This window comes from Brachyhypopomus gauderio, chromosome 3 (assembly GCF_052324685.1).
Source record: "Brachyhypopomus gauderio isolate BG-103 chromosome 3, BGAUD_0.2, whole genome shotgun sequence".
Classification (NCBI taxonomy): domain Eukaryota; kingdom Metazoa; phylum Chordata; class Actinopteri; order Gymnotiformes; family Hypopomidae; genus Brachyhypopomus; species Brachyhypopomus gauderio.
Window position 1 is genome coordinate 623864 of NC_135213.1, and position 21447 is coordinate 645310.

The following is a 21447-nucleotide window of genomic DNA, read 5'->3' on the forward strand; positions in this document are numbered from 1 at the left end:
GCCAAGTTTTAGACGCCGGCAAATATGAAACTTAACCATGAAGTGAATTTATCCATCAGGAAAACAAAAGAAGGAAGAGGAACACAAAAAAACTAGTGGTGGGCCGTTAACGGCGTTCGTTAATTTGATACTCTTATCGGGCGATATAAAAATTATCGCCGTTAATCTATCTACTAAATGGGTAAGCAAACTATGATGACTTTCAACTTGACAGTTTAGCTCGGCTGTATTCCTAACCAAATTGCACAGTAGGGGCGAGAACGAGTTTTCAAACCTGTGAATTAAAAATCGTACGTGTGTTTACATGGATGCAGCCACCATGGACGTAGTTTTGATTTCATAAGTGGGGGGGACACAACCTGGGGTGGCGTGGCGAACTGTTGAGCGGGGGGGGGGGTGCTGCATGATCCTAGTGCTAGATTTGTCGCTATTTGGATATTGGTTTTTTAACCGTTAAAAAGTGGGGGGGACATGACTTCGTCGCTACTTAAATATTTGGTTTTAACTGTAAAAACTGGGGGGGACCAAAACCGGCTTTTGAAAAAGTGGGGGGGACATGTCCCCCCCGTCCCCCCCCAAAACTACGTCCGTGGCAGCCACGAAGTCGCCAGGTTTGCTTCATGGAAAATTCATTTTAGGAACGTAAAATATTACCGGAGCGGAGCTCGGAGCGGACGTTTTCTGCATGGTCCTAGCGCTAGATTCGTCGCTATTTAAATATTTATTTTTAACCGTTAAAACTGCAGAGGACCAAACCGGCTTTTGAAAAAGTCCCCCCCAAATTATGTCCGTGAGGTTAAATGTACTAAATGTTGGCTTACATTTCAAATATCATGTTTAGCTGAATAAACATGTTATCAACCCCTTTTAATGTACAGTATGTAGGCTTACAAATTCATGTTTAACTGAATAAACCGTTGAACACGAGTAGCCTACATTTTATTGATTATGTTTTTTTCTTCAAGTATCAAAGTAGAACAGCTTCCTCAAGCAGTCATTGATGCATTTTGGAAACAGGAGATGAGCCCCTGGTCTAATGTCTGTATTAAGAAACCCTATCTCAAAAGCTGACTTTTAGTTATTACTTGGGTAGCACACATATGAGCCATTTTAATATAGATTCATCTAGATTAATTTCAAGATTTCAGTGAGATTAATCTAGATTAAAAAAATTAATCTGCCCACCCCTAAAAAAAACACAAGACAGTGGTAAGTGATGATTTACACTGGATAAATTAGGCCTACCTGTACAAATGGTGTAATTTAGCAGCAGGTAGGCTAAAAACAATATATACGTCCCGGGTAATCCCATACTTAAATCTGCTATGTTCAGCTACAAGTAGTAAATTTGTAAAGTAGTTAGTTTGAGGTGTATATGCTGTGGTTCTTGAAGGTGGACTGCGGCCAGATATGTTTTTTTTTTTGGCCGGAGGGGGGTTTGGGCATGAGATTTCTGGTGTGGAGGTTGGGGGGGGCCCGATTGGTGTCTTTGCTTGGGGCCCCCAAATACCTTGAAACGGCACTGGTTGCTTCCCAACTGAACAGGTTGGTTTCACAGAAGTGTGGTTGACTTGGAGTTATATTGTGTTGTTTAAGTGTTCTCTTTATTTTTTTGAACAATGTATATTTGTTTCACACCAACATGACCGATTACAATCTGAATTTGATTTGATATTAATTTGATATTTTAAAAATGGTTTCTTGTCATTTATAAATTATATAATGTAACGCACCACCCAGGCTACCCCTACACTCACGACTAAGGGAGTTCAACCCTGTGCATATGCAAAGTGCATATTCGTGTGCCTAAGTGTGTGTGTGTGCTCTACCCTCAGTTATCCCTCTGTTCTTCCAGTATCTGTGGAAGAAAATAAAGGGCCTCTGGTGTTTGGATCTCTGTTTATTCAAGTCATTACATATAATCTGTTGTGTGTGTGTGCGTGCATGTGTTTACAAGCTTTATTTAAATGAAAGAAACATCTGAGCCTGCTTCAGTGCCAAGACGTATTTTCAAAATAAACTGAACATGTGAACCTATAAGCACAAAGGTATCAAGTACATAGTAGGAGCAATGCATTTCATGTGCATCTGGACTTGTGAAGTATTTTTCACATTTATGAAAACGAATCAAAACTCAGATGTCCTGTATTTTGCATTGGCTCATATTTATATTACGCTCTCGAAATGTGTTTTGCGCCCCCTAGCCCGTGTACGACGCCCAGTATTTAGCAGAGTGGAATACTTTCTTCCGTATTGTTTGTACTCTCGGCTTCTATATTGCTTTTTGGTTTATTTAAATATTAAATATATTTTACACAGCAGTCTCACCCCATATATGTACCTTACGCGGAGATCTGCTTCACACATTACTTCATTAGTGGTAAGTAATAAGTAAAATGTTCAGAAATAACTCTTAGCACATGAAGTAGCTCATGAATTCGCTAGCTAGCTAAGGCCTATTTGTTGACTGTTTCATAGATAGTTTGTTTACTAATAAAAATAAACGACAACAATTACGATTTAGCTTTTTTTATTCAAATACATCGTTCGCTGTTGAAGGCCCGTTCAGTGTTTTTTCAGGTTTTATTCAGGCTCCGTGTTTGTGGCCTGGCTAACTGCTGTACTAGTAAAGAAAATGAAATGCTAACTTAGCTAGCATATATGAATTGAAAGTTGACAGTGCAGTCAGATTTCTGTATTTCAATATGACTGTCGATGCCATGTGGGATCACCATGTCCACAGAGATTATGTTTACATGCGTGTTAGTTACATGTGATGAGAGTGCTTGCATATGTTGTCTTAGTTTGTAGCGCCAGGTCTGCTAACTAACTACAGCATTTGGTCCTAGACTGACTCTCCTTCCATAACATAGTGAAATTTAATTAGTGGAAACCAAGAGTGGACTGGGGAGAAAAAGTGTATGTGTGTGTGTATATATATATATATATATATATATATATATATATATATATATATATATATATAATATATATATATATATATATATATATATATATATATATATTAGTAGCAGTGTCGGTCAAATGGGGGACGATGCTAACTCCCATGAGCTCCGATACTGTTGTATGTTTTGTGTAGTGTTAAGACATGTGGTTATTGATTGTGTGCTGTTTAGTTAAGTTGCCCCGTATCGGTTTACGTATGTGTACTATTTCCTACCGTGTGTGTGTGTGTTAACCTTGTCGTTAATGCCATTCCCTCATGCGCTGTGTGTTTTCTAAGTTTGTTCTACGTGATCATTCCTCCATTTACGTGATTATGTGCCATATTTTGTTAATTGTGAATTTACACCCCAATCAAAATTTGTCCTCCGCATTTACCCATCTGTGCAATTAGAACAAACACACACTAGTGATTACTAGGGGGCTGTGGATCACACGTGCCCAGAGCGGTGGGCAGCCCTAGCCCGGCGCCTGGGGAGCAGTTTGGGTGAGGTGCCTTGCTCAAGGGCACCTCAGTCATGGCCTCAGGTCTGGGAATCGAACTCACGACCCTCCGGTCACAAGACCAGTTCCCTACCACCTGGCCATGACTGCCCATTTGGCCTGTACTGTATACTTGTATAAATTCCAATAAATCAGTGCTTCAGTTTGGCATAATACTGTACATATTAGATACTACCCTGATTTCACAAATCAAATTTAGTTATTTGAGCAAAATGATGGTTTGCAGCTAATGAAAACCCAAAACTCAGTATCTCAGAAAATTTGATAAATAAGTAAATTAAAAAAAGGATTTTAATACAGAAATCTTGGCCTACTGAAAATTATGTACAGTATATACCGGGGTGCCCATTACGTCGATCGCGATTGAAGGAATGTGGGTAGATCGCATGACATTAAAAAGTAGTTGATGAATGACAGGCTATCGTCCATCTGCACTGACGGTTGCAACGATCGACACACATACACCGCCCCGGTAAGAATTTACGTTCACCCCCCCCCCCCCCCCCCCCCAACAATTTACACTTGCCACCTCCTCCAGGTTCAAATCTCACTCCAGGCGATCTTGAAAAGGTAGATCTTTCTGACTTGGTCATCTTATAAGTAGCTCGCAAGCTGAAAACTTGTGGGCACCCCTAGTATATACTACTACATCAGTGCGGTGTGGCATGGAGGCATCAACTTGTGGAACTGCTGAGGTCTTATGGAAGCCCAGAGTGCCAACATTTCTGTATTGACTAATTTATTGAGATGCACCTGTAAATTCTATTTTAGTGATTTTCCCTGCAAATGAGACATTAGATAACTACAAATCATTTAATCAGAGATGGAAAGATCGATATAATATGATCTTTATCAGATGATTTTCAAACAAAATACATGATCGGCAGATTTTGCAGATGGTTATTTGTATGCGACTATCATACGTTGAACACAGTTATGTACCTAGCTAGCTAGCTTGTAGCTAAAATGAGACAAACTAAGGCCAAAGAAACAATTAAAATACATTTTTCTTCTTAACTTGAAATTACTGAAAAAAGATAGCTAGCTAGCCTAAACAACCAATACCTAGCTGTCACGGTGTGCGCTCCTCTGTTCTGTGGAGAATTCCGGAAGGCCAGCTCCAAAGGGGAGGGACGTGCATAGAGGCTGTTGATGTGACTCGTCCACACACCAGCATTTTTTTTTCATGTTATTTATTAACCATTAAAATATGAATAAAGTTGCCTTTTGAAATTGACTCAAAATAAGAACTTAAACAATGAGAATATCTCGAAATAATGACCTAGAAATTCACTTCATAATCAAATCAGATTTTTTTTATATTTTATGTGGCAAAAATAGGCTTATATACATGTGTAAATGCTGTGTCTTGCACAATGCAAGTAGATTGCGGTATGTCTTCAAAATTATATGAATAATTTTGTCTCCTCTGTACAGTACTGACTGGGTTCTCCTGTCTCCTCTATACAGTACTGACTGGGTTCTCCTGTCTCCTCTATACAGTACTGACTGGTTTCTCCTGTCTCCTCTATACAGTACTGACTGGGTTCTCATGTCTCCGCTGCCTTCTGTCATGCTGCCCTACTGCTGGTGTTTCTGGTTTGTGCTGTTACTAATGACATTTCTAAATGGTAAGTGGTCATTATTGGTTATCTTAAGGTGTTAACTTTATCTCCATATTGTGCTGATGTCACGAGAAGCAGATGTCTACTGAAGATTGTGATGTGGTTGTTTACGAGGGTCCCTTTCATAGGACCCTAGTTTGGTTTTCAAATTGCTGCATTTCTGCATTTTCAATTAATAATTTTATGGCAAAATGCTGTCATTTCTTAGATTCAAAGTCAGTGCTGACCAGACCATGATCCTCACTGAGCCTATTCCCTCCATGTATGCAGAGTATCATAAACAATATGCCCATTAAGTATTGCTGTGGTATCTCGTATCTTTCTCTGTGATGTAGTTTTAATGGTCAGCAGTGTGCAAACACATTGATTTAAAGCCTGTTTTGATTGATTTGAATATTTTATTTCGGTCGCAGTAATACAACCACCAATAACATAATTTCCTAAATTATCAATGAGCTATTCCATGACCAAAAAGGTATAGACTCAAGCCAGAACTTATTTTTGATCAAAGTCTTTTTATTGAACATTTTTGTCATATACAAAAAATGGGAAAGATTAAACAATCCTGTATCCCTTCAACGCTCCCCCCCCCCACCTTAACACCTGATTTAAAAAGAAACTTCAACATATTCAAGAAGGCTACTAAAATATTTTTAAAACTTATTTTGTTATTTTGACTTTTACGTTTAAATATATTTAAAAATTATATTAACATAATGTAACCAAACAACATAACAAAAAAACAACACAACTTCACATAATACAATATTACAGAAGAAACACAAACAATACATAAATAATTACCTTTATTTAAAGTATAATTTCTATTATAATTACAGTACTGTTTATATAATTATTACCACACATGACGGTAATAATGATTTATATTTATCCATTACGGGCGGCATGGTGGTGTGGTGGTTAGCACTGTCGCCTCGCAGCAAGGCGATTCGATTCTCGGTCTGGGCTGCTCTGTGTGGAGTTTGCATGTTCTCCCTGTGCCTGCGTGGGTTTCCTCCGGGTACTCCGGTTTCCTCCCACAGTCCAAAGACATGCGTGTTCGGTTGATTGATCACTCTAAATTGCCCGTAGGTGTGAGTGCGTGCGTGTGTGTTGGCCATGCGGTGGACTGGCGACCTGCCCATGGTGTACCCTGCCTTCGCCCGGAGATGCTGGGATTGGCTCCAGCCCCCCCGTGACCCCGACTAGCGGGATTAAGTGGTTCAGATAATGGATGGATGGATGGATTTATCCATTACACAATTTAATTTACTTTACCTGAAACATTCCTGCATATGTTCGGTGTTTAGTTTCCAAACCACTTATTATGTCATCTTTTTTGTTCTAAGTCACGTTTCTTGTTCCAAGTAATCAATTTTCTGTTCGCAGCTTTCGATCCTTTTCTTTCATCAAGCGTTAATGTCCATCTAGGGTTAGGGTTCATCATACTTTTCAGTTGATTAACGTCATTTATGAGCTCTAGCAGCGTAGTTTGATTGGACGTAGATTTTTGGATCTCCTTCATGTCTTCATTTTTTCAGGCAGTCATGAAATCATGTAGTTTGCATTGAGTTGGAGGTTACATTACTCTAGTATGTTTCAAGTAACTAAATGCCTGTCTGGCTTGTCTTCTATCTGGAGCTTAAATGCACTCTGGGTGTTCTTAAGTAACATTTGTCTTGAGCTAGTGGAGTTAAATGACATCAAGCATCAGTAAATATTACATCTGCAGTTATATAGTTGCCTTTTTAACAGTTACCAGTATGTTAATATTTGCATTGTAAACCAACAAGTAATTAATATTAAACATTTTCTTGATCTCTCCTTCAGTGTCTGCCATGTCTTCATCTGTCATGGTGAAGTTTAACGAGACTGCTACTCTTACCTGCAGTCAGACGTGTTCTGATCTGGTCACGTGGACTGTGTCCCATAAACAACTTGACATTTTGGCTCAGTGTGACCAGACATCCTGTCAGTCACAGGAGGGATTTCACATGTCCCATGATCAGTACCTGAAGGGAGATCTCTCCCTCACCATCACTGATGTTGACTTCACCAAGAGGGGCTGGTACATGTGTGAATGTGATGGTGTAGACTTGTGCCATGTCACTCTTCAGATTGAGTGTAAGTCTGTTTATTTCTTCTCCTGGTCATTGGTATATTAATTTGTATCACCTTTTCCCTGAATTTACAAATTTTATATTTTTTCTCTTCAGCTTTGAGATCTTCAGTTCAGTTAATGCCTGGTGACCCTCTGGTCTTGGATTTGCCCATATCTGAGTCAGTGGAGGTGATTTATAACAGCGCAGATGCAGCTGCTCCCAAACAGATCTGTACAGTGGAAGGACACACTCTACAGTGTAAACCTGAATACAGTCAGAGAACATCTTTCATGTCTGCTGTTGAGCTGAGAGGAACCGAACCATCTGATAGTGGAGTTTACACCATCAGGGACCTCAGTAATAAATGGGTTATTCAGACGTACACAGTGTCAGTGCAAGGTATGTTTTTTCTTTTTTCCTCCTGAAATGTTTTTGGTTTGTGGTCCAGTTAATATTAACACCTGCACTTAGAAATCAATATGAGGGACATGCTACATGGATGTTTCATGCATATATTATATACACATACACACACATAAATAGGGGTGCATCTCAATAAATTAGAATAATTGATTTCAGTAATTCAGTACAAAAAGTGAAACGCATATATTATATAGGTCGATTACAAACAGAGTGATCTATTTTAAGTGTTTATTTCCGTTAATGTTGATGATTATGGTTCAAATACTTGGTTGAGGCTCCTTTTGCACGAATTACTGCATTAATGCGGTGTGGCATGGAGGCAATCAGCCTGTGGCACTGCTGAGGTGTTATGGAAGCCCATATATATGATAGCAGCCTTCAGCTCGTCTGCATTGTTGGTCTGGTTGGTCTTCCTCTTGACAATAGATTCTCTATGGGGTTTAGGCAGGGTACCCGCGGGTCCTTAAAAAGTCTTAAAATGTCTTAAATTTAGTTTTCCATATTCAAGGCCTAAAAATGTCTTAAAATGTCTGGAATTTTATGAGGGGAGGCATTAAATTATTATAAGTGTGTGTTGTTCAGTTGTTCTGGCGCGATGTGAACTTTGCCTTCCCCCCCCCCCCCCCCATCCCCCCCCCCCCCCCCCCCCCCCCCGGGCGGTCAACAATTCTCGTCCGCCACACCCCCCCGTCAACGATGTGGAACACACCTGCATCCCCAGTAATAGTCTTATTTTTTCTTGTGAGAGGTATTAAAAAGGTCTTAAAAGTCATTGAATTTGAGATTTAAAAATGTGCAGATACCCTGGGTTTAGGTTAGGTGAGTTTGCTGGGCAACCACAGTGATACTGTGGTTGTTAAACCAGGTATTGGTACTTTTGGCAGTGTGGACAGGTGCAAAGTCCTGATGGAAAATAAAATTTCCATCTCCTAAAAGTTTGTCGGCAGAGGGAAGCATGAAGTGCTCTAAAAGTTCCTGGTAAACGACAGCGGTGACTTTGGTCTTGATATAGCACAGTGGACCTGCACCAGCAGATGACATGGCTCCCCAAACCATGTCATGGCTACTTTTTCCTTCCACTCAACTCTGAGTGGAAGCCCTCTGTGCTTAGCAATGACCTTTTGTGGCATACCCTCCTTGAGGAGTGTGTCAATGATCTCTGGACATCTGTCTTCCCCATGATTGTGTAGCCTACTGACCGAGACTAAGGGACAATTTTAAACACTTAGGAAGCCTTTGCAGGTGTTTTGTTAATTATTCTAATTTCCTGAGATGTTGACTTTAAGGGTTAAAGCCAATTAAAACCCAAATCATCAACATTTAACACAAACACTTGAAATAGATCACACTTGTTGGTCATGAATCTATATAATATGCGTTTCACTTTTTGTATTGAACTACTGAAATACAAAATATATATATATATTTACGTGTGTGTGTGTGTGTGTGTGTGTGTGTGTGTGTGTGTGTACATTATGTTGTCAAAAGTATTTGCTCTGAATCAGGTGCATGGAATCACTTCCATGGCCACAGGTGTATAAAATTAAGCACCTAGGTATGCAAAGAATTTGTCGCTCTCAGGAGCTCAGTGATAGGATGCCACCTGTTCAGCAAATCCAGTCATGGAATTTTCTCGCTCCTAAATACACCGTGTTTCAAATTATAATGCAAAAAGTGTTTAGGAGTAAGAAGGTACGTTTTTTTTTTTGTTTTTCAGTTAAACCCATTGATAGTGATGTGTGTCAGGGCTCTTTATATCACTGAAAGCCATTGCGAACACTTGTGCTAATTAGTTTAGCAGGTGTGTCCAATTAAAGGCAAGACTACTTATGAAGGCTGTCCCACATTATTAAGCAGCCTACATTTTCAGCCAAAATGGGAAAGAAAAAGGATGTCTTGTCTGCTGAGAAGCAAAAAATTGTGGAGTGTTTAGTTCAAGGCATGACTACAATCAACATTGCCAAGACACTTCATCGCACAATTAAGAAGTATGTAGCTGATTCAGAGCACACACGTGTGCGTGCTGATTGAGAGAAAATTGAGGACTCTTTCCTCAATTTAGGTTAAAAGAGCAGCTGCAAAAATTCCTTGTTCCATGCAGACAAGTTTTTGAAGCTGCTGGTGCCTCCAACATCCCCAGAACAAGATGCAGGGTCCTTCAGAGGTTTGCAGCTGTGCGTAAGCCATCCTGTCCACCTCCTCCATCCACTGCACACAAGCAGAAACGGCTCCAGTGGGCCAAACAATACATGAAGACTGACTTCAAAACTGTTTTGTTCACCGATGAGTGCTCTGCAACGCTCGATGGTCCAGATGGATGGAGTGGAGGATGGCTAGTTGATGGACACCCCATGCAAACAAGGCAATGGCACCAACAAGGAGGACGTGGATTAATATTTTGGGTTGGAATCATGGGGAGAGAGATTGTTGGCCCTGAAGTAGTAAAGATGACCTCCATAATGTATGTGAAGTTTCTCAAACAGCCGTCTCATGCTGCAAAGAGCACATTTGTGTCTGTGGCTGCTATGGGCATAAAAGGGGACAAACTTATGGTGTGGCCCCCATGCTCCCCTGACCTCAGCCCCATTGAGAACCTCTGGAGCATCATCAAACGGAGTGTTTATGATGGTGGGAGGCGGTTCACATCTAAGCAACAGCTCTGGGAGAGAATTCTATCCTCATGCAAAACAATAGAAGCAGATACCATCCAAAACCTTACAATTTAATCGATGTGTTCAGAAGCTCCTTTCGAACAAGGGGTCCTATGTGCAAATGTAACATCACCTAGAATAATGTTTTGAATTGGAAACTGTTTGATTTCAGTTTGTAATAACCTGCTAATGCTTACAATTTCACAAATGACCATTTTTGTTGTTTATAAAAATGAAAAAGTTGAAAAGTCTGCTGTGCATAATAATTTGGAGTGTTTTTTGAGTGTTGCTTATTTATTATTTTTATATACTGACTGATATTGGGAATTTGAAAAAAACCTTTCAATTGTACTCTTATAGTTGACTGGAAAATTACAATGACTACAATTCATATAGGTAATTTTGAAGAAGGAGAAGGCTGTTCACAAGGTTTAGGATTGTGTTTATGGGGATTGTTTACTGTTCTTCCAGAAGTGCATTTGTGAGGTCACATACTGATTTTGGACGAGAAGGCCTGGCTCTCAGTCTCCGCTCTAATTCATTTATAGGATTGAGGTCAGGACTCTGTGCAGGCCAGCGAAGTTCATCCACACCAGACTCTGCCATCCATGTCTTTATGGACCTTACTTTGTGGACTGGTGCACAGTCATGTTGGAAGTGGAAGGGTCCAGGTCCAAACTGTTCCCACAAAGTTGGGAGTATAGAATTGTCCAAAAAGTCTTGGTATGCTGAAGCATTCAGAGTTCCTTTTACTGGAACTAAGGGGCCAAGCCCAGCTCCTGAAAAACAACCCCACACCATAATCCCCCCTCCACCAAACATTTCACTTGGTACAATGCAGTCAGACAAGTACAGTTCTCCTGGCAACCGTCAAACCCACTGCATCCGACGCTTTGCACTGCACTTGGTGATGTATGGCTTGAATGCAGCTGCTCGACCATGGAAACCCTTTCCATGAAGCTCTCTGCACACTGTTCTTGAGCTAATGTGAAAGCCACATGAAGTATGGATGTCTGTAGTGATTGACTCTGCTGAAAATTGGCATCCTCTTCACACTATGCACTTCAGCATCCACTGATCCTGCTCCATCAGTTTACGTGAACTACCACTTCATGGCCGAGTTGCTGTCGTTCCCAAACACTTCCATTTTCTTATAATACAGCTGACATTTGACTGTGGAATATTTAGGAGCGAGGAAATTTCACGACTGGATTTGTTGCACATGTGGCATCCTATCACTGCTCCATGCTGAAATTCACTGAGCTCCTGAAAAAAAAGTAACATTTACTTTGTTTCCACAATGTTTTTTTATTTATTAAATTTTTTTTTTGTGTTTCTGAAAGCCAACAAATTGCACTTTGGAATGACCTTATTATTGCATCACGTTTTTGATCTGAGTTTGTTCTACAAAATAAAATGTCTGAATGAGTGCTCATCCCAGACGCCATACTTTTTGTGATTCCATACTTTTTGTCATGGGTTGTAGGTGCTTAATTTTATGCATGTGGCCATGGAAGTGATTGGAACACCTGATTTCGATAATTTGAATGGGTGAGCGAATACTTTTGGCAATATAATGCATATGTATGCGTGTGCATGCATGTTGTGTGTGTGTGCGCACTAAAATTTGGCCTCTTGAAAAACATTGTGCAGGTTTAGCAACCTTAGACGTCCCACTAGCAAGACACACGTGCAGACACACAAGCACATGCACGCGCACACATGTAGGCACACATAGGGCGTACTCACACTAAGCACGGTTTGCTTGTTCCGTGCTGGGGCCCGGTTATCCCCCCTCCCCACTCCCCCTCTGGCCTGCACTCACACTGCCTTCATCAAGCCGTCCCGAGCATGCTTATGTCATCACAACGTGACTTTATTTGGGAAAAAAAAGCGCGCTCGCACAACACTATGGAGTTCACGATTCTCTTTTTATTGTATTTTTGAAGTCGTTTTGGGAGTGCAGAAACACGGTGCAAGCACAGATTTATCGATAATTTTTTAGTACGCCCTAGTTAACACGTCTGTGGTATTACGTAGTTTCTACATCCTAAGGGCGTACTCACACTAGGCTCTGTGATCCGGGCCCGGGCACAGTTCCCTGCTGAAGCACGGTTCGTTTGGCTAGTGTGAGCGCTCCAACCGTGCCCGGGCCCGGATCAGTTAACCGTGCTCGGGCCCGCTTGAAGAGGTGGGCCAGGGCACGATTCATGTGGACTCGGGCACGGTTCGCTTCTAGTGTGAGCGCTATCCGTGCCCGGGCCCGCTTGGTGCCTCGTCTGATTGGTTAATTTCGCTGGAACTCAAACATGACGTTAGTGATGCGACGCTCACATTAAACAGTCATAGCGGCAAAACGATTAGCAGACAATCGTTGTGTTAAATTATCGATAAATCTGTGCTTGCACCGTGTTTCTGTACTCCCAAAATGACTCCAAAAATACAATAAAAAGAGAATCGTGAACTCCATAGTGTTGTGTGAGCGCGCTTTTTTTCCAAATAAAGTGCCGTTGTGATGACGTAAGTGTGCTCGGGCCGGGTTGATGAAGGCAGTGTGAGTGCGGGCCAGAGGGGGAGTGGGGAGGGGGGATAACCGGGCCCCAGCACGGAACCAGCAAACCGTGCCTAGTGTGAGTACGCCCTTAGTATCTCCAGGACAGAACAGTCTGCCATCACAGTGCTGACTCTTTGCAAGATCCAGATCTATTTAAGAAAGAATTCTGTTTAATAACTAGTGGTGGGACTTTAACGTGTTAATTTCGATTAATTAATTACAGGAAAATTAACTAACTAAACTAAAAAAATTAACGCATTTTAACACAGGAGACACTTTTGCACCGTGGAATGTTTCTCAGTGCACGAGTTCCAGACATACAGATTATATGGACGCACAATAAGATGAGCATGATGGAGATGACTGAAGAGGCTACGCTGGTGGATGGGAAATTTAAATATAAGAAACTTCCAAATGGAAGTACAAACAAAAATAGTGTTATTTGCACTTTATGTAGGAAGAAGTTCGCTTATCACAGGAGCAATTCCACCCTTCGTTACCACCTCAACGCAAAACATGTTGGGGCTAACGCGCAGGTCAGTAAAGCCTGGTTAAAGCCTGGTTTATACTTTCGCGAGCGACCGTAGCGCGCGACTCCGCCCACCTCGCGCGACCGGTGTAGGCGTTTATACTTTCGCGAGCGTCGCTGCAGTGTTCTCCGAAACGATAGGTGGCGATAGGTGGCAGTGGAGAATAAAAAACCCCTGCAAAACCGGGGAAAGAACATTTTTACCTGACCAGAGACCGTATATATACACATCAGGCATCAAACGTAAATATGGCTTTGCAGTGTTGTCCGAAACGATACGTTAACAAATACGAGCCTCTTGTAATTCCAGGGCGAAACATGAGAGAACGTGAAGACGTTAAGATTGGGCGTTTTGAAAATAAACAACCATAAACTAATGTGATTAAAAAAGCGAATTATTTCGATTCATTTCGAGTATATGTATAAATATTAAACTTAATTAAGTTTAACGTGCTGGGAAATATTGAAATGGACCTTGAAAGTGACATACAAGTGCTTTAATTCCACCTTGTATAGGTGTATGAACCCGGCAAACATGACTTTGTCCATCGCGCTGAAGCGCGGCGCGCGCGCTTACAAAATTCGAGAGGTGCACGACCTCGCGAACGGACAGCGCGCGAGGCCCTCGCGCACGGGCGGAGCCACAGCGATTACGTCATTTTCGTCGCGCGGACCCTCGCGCGGCGCGTCAAGTATAAACCAGGCTTAATGATCACTTAGCTGCTAAATGTATTCCTAGTACGATAGGGTGACCAAACGTCCGTATTTCCCGGGACATGTCCGTATTTCACATCCTGTCCCGGGATTTTTTAAAGTGAGGAAATGTCCTGGTTTTTAAATAACCTTCATTGGACCATTAAGACTGCATTAAACTTTCGCGAGCTAACCGCGAGCGGCTGAGGCGTTTAAACTTGACGCGTCACATTATTTGCAGTGTTGTTCGCTCTCTGTGGTGGAAGATAAAGGCTAAAGCCTGGTTTAAGCCTGGTTTATACTTTCGCGAGCGACCGTAGCGCGCGACTCCGCGCGAGCGGTGTAGGCGTTTATACTTTCGCGAGCGGCACTGCAGTGTTCTCCGAAACGATAGGTGGCGATAGGTGGCAGTGGAGAATAAAAAACCCCTGCAAAACCGGTGAAAGAACATTTTTACCTGACCAGAGACCGTATTTAAACACATCAAGGCATCAAACGTAAATATGGCTTTGCAGTGTTGTCCGAAACGATACGTTAACAAATACGAGCTTCTTGTAATTCCAGGATGAAACATGAGAGAACGTGAAGACGTTAAGATTGGGCGTTTTAAAAATAAACAACAATTAAATAATGTGATAAAAAAGCGAATTATTTCGATTCATTTCGAGTATATGTATAAATATTTCACTTAATTAAGTTTAACGTGCTGGGAAATATTGAAATTGACCTTGAAAGTGACGTACAAGTGCTTTAATTCCACCTTGTAAAGGTGTATGAACCCGGCAAACATGACTTTGTCCATCGCGCTGAAGCGTGGCGCGCGCGCGAAGTTACACAAGAAACGCTGCAAATTGCGTCAACTGATGCAAGTTACGAACTGCCGTCCAGAAAGACAATGTCGAAGAAAATCCAGTAGCTGTATGCAGGGGCGCAGATGGCACTGGGGACGGGGGGGACATGTCCCCTCCAGATTTATATTGACCCCATCTGAAATCTAGCATCTACAAACATAAACGTATATATTGTACAGCTTGGTCCCCCTCACTTCAGAACTTCCATCTGTGCCTATGGCTGTATGATGAGGAAAGGGAAGTAAACCAGCTTATTGTGAAGAGCGCCACAAATGTGGCTCTGACTGGGGATCACTGGACCTCTCTTAGCAACAAGAATTATCTTGGTGTGACAGCTCATATTATAGATGATGAGTGGAAGATCCAGTCATTTGGTTTGAGCATGCAGAAGACCACTTCTAGGCAATATGGAGATGCCTGTGGCAGAGGCCTGGGAAATTAAAGAAAAAGTATACCATCTAAAATGGTATTAAAAAACATCTTCTGATTTATTCCAATATCCTGAGCAAAACTCCCCAAATTAAACAACATTTTTGGTCAGAATTTCCAGTGTTCTGAAAACTCTTTGCTCTTTTTTTCTGCACTCATCTATTGGTCTGTGTAGTAGACTGGTGGAAAAATAAACAAGATGTTACCTGTACAGTATCCTTGGGTTTCCTGAAAGGCGCTTCTTAAATAAAATGTTATTATTATTAAGATGTTGAAGTTTATGATTATGTTCATTGATTCATTCATCATTCAAATTTAAATTAATATTTCTCATGTTAAATACTGAAATGCAATTAAAATGCGATTAATTTTGATTAATTAATTACAAAGCTTCTAATTAATTCGATTACATTTTTTTATCGCGTCCCACCCCTATTAATAACATATAAAGTGATATTTTTCAATATTCAGCATTTGGAAAAGTGTAGGAGAACCTCTATAAACATTACTGTGGTTACTATGGTAACTTCTGACACATTTCATGTTGAGTTCTTGCAGAGTGACATTGCTGTGATGTTTTTGTTAGGAACCAGGGATGAACTGATCCAATCCCACAATCCCTCTCGGTCCCGGCGCAGCGCCCCCTCTGGTACATACACATGTTTGACTCTACTGGTTAAATAGTGCTTCATGTCTTGGTAACCTACAGTGTTGGGCTGGTTTATTATGTTACATGTTGGGTAATGACAGTGTGTGATATCTTAATGGAAGTGAATCAAGAGAGTACAGTTAACTTACTATTTTAAAAGTGACATGTGCTCCAATACTCACTGTATTAAATAGTGGAGTGTGTGTGTGTTGCAGAATTCCAGCCGTGTCCAGCCGATCAGAGCTCCACAGTGATGGTACTGGCAGTGCTGCTGGCCTTGACGTGGGTGGGGCTTGTGGCAGGGCTTGTGGCAGCAGGACTTATGATCGCGTGGCAAAGAAAAACAATTCAGCAGCTCCAGAGAGGACATGCAGACTATTAGTCAGTAACTACTGACTAATAGTGGTATATAACCACAACTCTATAAATACTGTTGCAAGTGGCAATTGCGGATTCAAGCACAGAGATGGACCCTTGACTAGGAATGGACTGCAGAACTGAAGTTTGAACATTTCATAACATTTCAGTCAGTTCACGTCCGTTCTACCTGCCGAGCGAATTCACCGCTGCCATCTTTGTTATTGTTTACATTCCACCAGCTGCGGACGCAGAGGCAGCGTGTGACGTTATAGTCTCATGTATTGCGAGACTTCAGACTCTGCATCCAAATGCTCTAATAATTATCTCAGGAGACTTGAACTCCTGAAGTCACACTCTCCACCACCTTACCAAAGTTTAACCAGTTTGTTAAGTGTGCAACAAGGGAGAACAAAGTTCTGGATCTATGCAAATGTTAAAGATGCATACAGCTCATCTGCACTTCCCCCACTTGGTAGGTCCGATCACAATTTGGTCCTGCAAAAGGAAGCTGGAAGGCCAACTACAGCAGAACAATGCCAAGGAAGTCTGGTCAGGAATGAAGAAGATCACAGTCTTCAATTCCAGTCAACAACAAGCTGCTGGAGGTAGTCTGGACATGGCCAATGAGCTAAATGCTTTCTTCAATAGATTTAGCACACCCCCACCCATCACTAGTAGCACCCTGTTCACACCCCGTCACCTCAACAGCTTTCTCATTCCTTTTCGCACTCCACCACTTCACAGCCATTGTCTGCAGATACACATCCACCTCCACTTTTGGAGGTGACCGCCTACCAGGTGAAGAGGCAGTTGGAGAAGCTGAAGTCAGGCAAAGCTGCAGGTCCTGATGGAATTGTCCCAAGAGTCCTGAAGGTCTGTGCCTCTCAGCTGTGTGAGATCCTCCAGCAGCTCTTCAACCTGAGCCTCAAGTGGAGAGAGTACTTGTGTTGTGGAAACCGTCATGTTTGGTTCCTTTTCCAAAGAAGTCACAGACCTCCTCTCTCAATGACTACAGACCAGTGGCTCTCACATCTCATGCCATGAAGGACCTTGAAAGACTTGTTCTGACACATCTCAGGACTACCTGTTTGCTAGACCCCAGTATGTGAGAACTGGAACCTGCCAGTCTGATCGTCAGCAACATCGGTGCTCCACAGGGAACTGATGGATGAAAGCCTTGTTGAGATTTAGCTGTAAATGAAGCTCCGCCTTGAGCTGTTGATTGAAATGTGGCAGCTAAACTACACTCACAGGCCACTTTATTAGGTACACCTTGCTAGTACCAAGTTGGACCCCCTTTTCAGTCCCACCAGGATTTTGCGGGCCTTTTTTGTGATTGTTGCGGGCTAAAATGTTTGATGTTGCGGGTGTTTTTCAAAAAAATTGCGATGGAAGTTGCGGTGTGTTTTTGCTTTTTTGTGAGTACATTACAATAGGGAGTAAATGTTGTATGGTTTCCTCTATTTAGTAGTCCATTTTAATTATCTATTTACCTATTTATTCAGGGTTGCCAACTTTTCAAGATCGCTTGAAGTGAGATTTGAACCTGGAGGGGGTGGCGAACATTAATTGTTGACGGGGAGGCGGGGTTAGCGAACGTAAGTTGTTAGCGGGCGGCCTGTAAAATGGACACAAATTAAGTATTATATCGAGATCGATCGCCAGTGGTTGGCGCCAGAGCGAACTAGTAACTCATAGATATGGATCAGAGATAAATAAACTTTATCTCAGTTTAAAGTTTAAACTTATAAACATTATCTCAGACCCTCGCCACTTGCGTGCGCTGCAGTGACTTCGCGGGCTACCGTTGCATTGTGGGGAATGTAGTGTTTGTGCGTGCAAAACACCATCGGGCGGCTGTGGCCTGCGGGCCGGTTCTAATAGTAATTAAATATCATCCAGGGGGCCATAGATAATCAATTCGCGGGTCGGATCTGGACAGTTTATCCCCGCTTTCATGTAGTGTACTGGGATACTGCTTTTCCCGATCTTTTTGCCGTTATTTTCGTCGCTCATGCTGCTTTCAGTCTGCTTTCAGTCTGCTCCTCTTGAACGTATATACGGAAGTAAGGCGGGAGTTTGTCAACGTCACATCAATACGACATCAGTGATTGGTCAAATTTGCGGGAAAGTTGCGGTGATTGGCTGAAGTTGCAACACCGCCCTGAATTCGCGGGGTTTGCTTGAAGTTGCGTTGAAGTTGCAAATCGCAACATCGCGACTTTCTGGAGGGTCTGCCTTTTGCCTTCACAACCGCCTTAATTAAATTTAACAATGTACTGGAAACATTCTTCAGAGAGTCTGGTCCATATTGATATGTCACAATGTTGTTGACAATTATTGATAGAGATTCTTGTGTATAGTTCATTTGATGACACAAAGATTTTCATCACATGAAAAACCTAGTTCGCAATAGTAAAAATATCTAAGGGGCAGAGCTTAATGATTGAATATTTTTAGTCTAGGCTGCACAATGCATTTTATCCAGAGAGTAAATAAATAATAACACACATACACCCACACTACTTTTCTTTGTACAATTCAGGAGTCTGAGAACATTGTATGATGAGACTTTTAGCACTTTAGCTCCTGATGTTAAATGTAAAAAAAAAAGTCAATGTGCCATATTATATCTATTGTGATATTTTTCACTGCAATCGAAATTTGTCCTCTGCTTTTAACTAGAGGTGAAACGATTCTTCGAGTAACTCGAGTAATTCGATTACAAAAAATACTCGAGGCAAATTCTTTGCCTCGAGGCTTCGTTTAATTTATGTCACCATCTATTTTAAATATTTAAAATCCCGCTTTGTACGCAGCTCCGGTATCATTGTTTTACACTGACTGTTATAACTGACGCACAGGTTTAAGGCAGCGTGATTTGTTTTGATGGAAATAGCGGAAAACGAAGATAGCGGTGTCCGTAAAAGGGCAAAAATGTCAAAAGTGTGGGACCATTTTTCGCTGCGCAAGGTGGACAACGTAGTGCAGTATATTTACTGTAAAACGGATCTGGCCTACCCAGGGCATAATTTGAGCCGGATCCTGGCGGAACAAATAGTTATTGAACAAATCATTCTATAAAAGACATTTTTTAAACACAAGATCCACATTCAGGCTTCCTAAATCACATAAGAGCTCTCCCTTTTAGCGATGCCTTTCTGCGTCTCCATAAAGCTAAAAGCTAGTTATACTTTCGCAAGTGACCGTAGCGTGCAACTCCGCGAACGGCGGAAGCGTTCATACTTGACATGTCACAATTCTGTGCAGTGTTGTCCGTAACGACATGTGGTAGTATAAAGAAACACCCCTCAATAAAAGGAATGAACATTTACCTGATTAATTTTAATGTTGCATTGTGTTTCAGGTTTGAAAAGTGCTGGAATTTAGGCTTAAAAGGCACTTCTGCACTTAAAACACTTATAAAACACACGTAAATCATTTAAAAGTAATTTATATAAACGGATTGGCTTGTTATTTTGACATTTGTGCGCCTAAGCGTTGGGTTTTGTGTGCGATCCGGTGACATTGTTGGCCTCAGTGACCCCTTGTCTCATGCCGCTGTTTGCGTTCCGGCATTGTTTGATTTACAAATTAAGCACTGGGCCTACCATAACAGTACTTCCTCAATACTTCAGTACCTAAACTGAAAGCATCCGCACGTGAACTGCGCTTCTCCAAGCGGAATAACAGCCAATCGCTTGCTCATTTTAAGAGCTTTCATGTTGCATTACACACTATCAATATTATTGTGTTAAAAACACAAAAGTGTGATTTTATCCGATTACTCGATTAATCGATGAAAAAATCGACAGAATACTCGATTTAAAAAATATTCGATAGTTGCAGCCCTACTTTTAACCCATCTGTGCCGTTAGAACACACACACACACACACTAGTGATTACTAGGGGGCTGTGGATCACACGTGCCCAGAGTGGTGGGCAGCCCTAGCCCGGTGCCCGGGGAGCAGTTGGGGTTAGGTGCCTTGCTCAAGGGCACCTCAGTCATGGCCTCAGGTCTGGGAATTGAACCCACGACCCTCCGGTCACAAGACCAGTTCCCTACTACCAGGCAATGACTGCCCCTGGTTAACCTGGTAGACCAAGTCGAGCAATATGCCATTAACTCCCAAGGTCTTGGTTTTGATTTCCCCAGCGTCAGTAGAATGTATGGGCTGCTGGTGTAATATGCAGGGAGTTAAAAGGTGGTTTTCTATATAATAATGGAGGCAGGAAAAATGAGAGAAGGGATAAGTGATAGATGAATGTCATCAGGGTTAATGAAAGTATGGACAGGATATATAAACACATGTCAGTGTAAAATGCAGTTTGATGCCAAGAGTTAAAACTGTATAGTGGTAATGATAATGATAGTAATGATAATGATGACTGTAATATAAAGAACATCATTGTTTAGAGGAGGATGACACGTTCCTGTGTAATGCTTACTGAAATACACAGGAGTGTGTACATGTATTACTTCTGTCAGCACTGCTCTGAACCTCAGATGTTTTTATCTTCTGTTGCTCATGAATATTACTGAACTGTTTCTGCTGTTTGTGTAAACCCAAATACTTCCCTTGCAGTGATTATGGTCAGTTGTGCTTGTTTTTTTTCCAATGCGGTAATGCTGTATTAATTTCAAAGTTGATCAGTAGGTATCAAAGGTTTACAATGATGAAACCCGCACCAGCATCACCTAAAACAAACATGTCTTAGTAGACCTGCCAGGCTGTGCGATTTTGATCAGTGTTGCCAGAACTGCTGTGTACTTTTGCAGTATCAGGTGTGTAAGCTGCAGCTCTGTATATTTTAGAGAATAAAAAGAGAATAAAGTTATTTTTTTATGAAGATTTGTTGTTACTGTGGTCTGTTATTGTATTTTGCTTAATCCCAAAATGTTTCCAAAATATAGTGTTTTAAATATATCTGTGGTATATATATATATATATATATATATATATATATATATATATATATATATATATATATATATATATATATAAAGATATAAACATTTTGATATTTTGAATGAATAAATGAATATCAGTTTGAACACCAGAATGCTCCAGTAACAAAATACACTTAAAAATGAACGTTTAGCTTTATTAT

At 41.3% G+C, this 21447-nt stretch overlaps 1 protein-coding gene and 1 long non-coding RNA gene across 4 annotated transcripts; both read left to right on the forward strand.

Annotated features, from left to right (window-relative positions):
* Positions 1-2224: 2224 nt before the first annotated feature.
* On the forward strand, positions 2225-21186 carry LOC143509887 (uncharacterized). Of its 3 annotated transcripts, XM_076998725.1 has the most exons (6): positions 2225-2380; positions 5005-5099; positions 6924-7217; positions 7310-7594; positions 15912-15974; positions 16190-21186. In XM_076998725.1, exons 2-6 carry the CDS (start codon positions 5021-5023, stop codon positions 16354-16356), a joined length of 888 nt encoding a protein of 295 aa, XP_076854840.1. In that variant the 5' UTR covers positions 2225-2380; positions 5005-5020; the 3' UTR covers positions 16357-21186. The 3 variants fall into 3 exon arrangements, with proteins under 3 accessions (XP_076854840.1, XP_076854841.1, XP_076854843.1); XM_076998726.1 differs by lacking the exon at positions 15912-15974; XM_076998728.1 differs by lacking the exons at positions 15912-15974; positions 16190-21186 and adding an exon at positions 13281-15864.
* LOC143509888 (uncharacterized) lies at positions 8323-11704 on the forward strand. Its single transcript, XR_013129834.1, has 2 exons — positions 8323-9606; positions 9720-11704. It is a non-coding gene; the product is annotated as an uncharacterized LOC143509888 (long non-coding RNA).
* Positions 21187-21447: the final 261 nt, after the last annotated feature.

Coding starts and splice junctions, on each gene's coding strand:
- LOC143509887 (XM_076998725.1), top strand. CDS start 5,021: ATGTCTCCGCTGCCTTCTGTCATGCTGCCCTACTGCTGGTGTTTCTGG. Junction 7,595..15,911: donor GTACACAGTGTCAGTGCAAG/GTATGTTTTTTC, acceptor TGTTTTTGTTAG/GAACCAGGGATGAACTGATC. Junction 15,975..16,189: donor CCGGCGCAGCGCCCCCTCTG/GTACATACACAT, acceptor TGTGTGTTGCAG/AATTCCAGCCGTGTCCAGCC.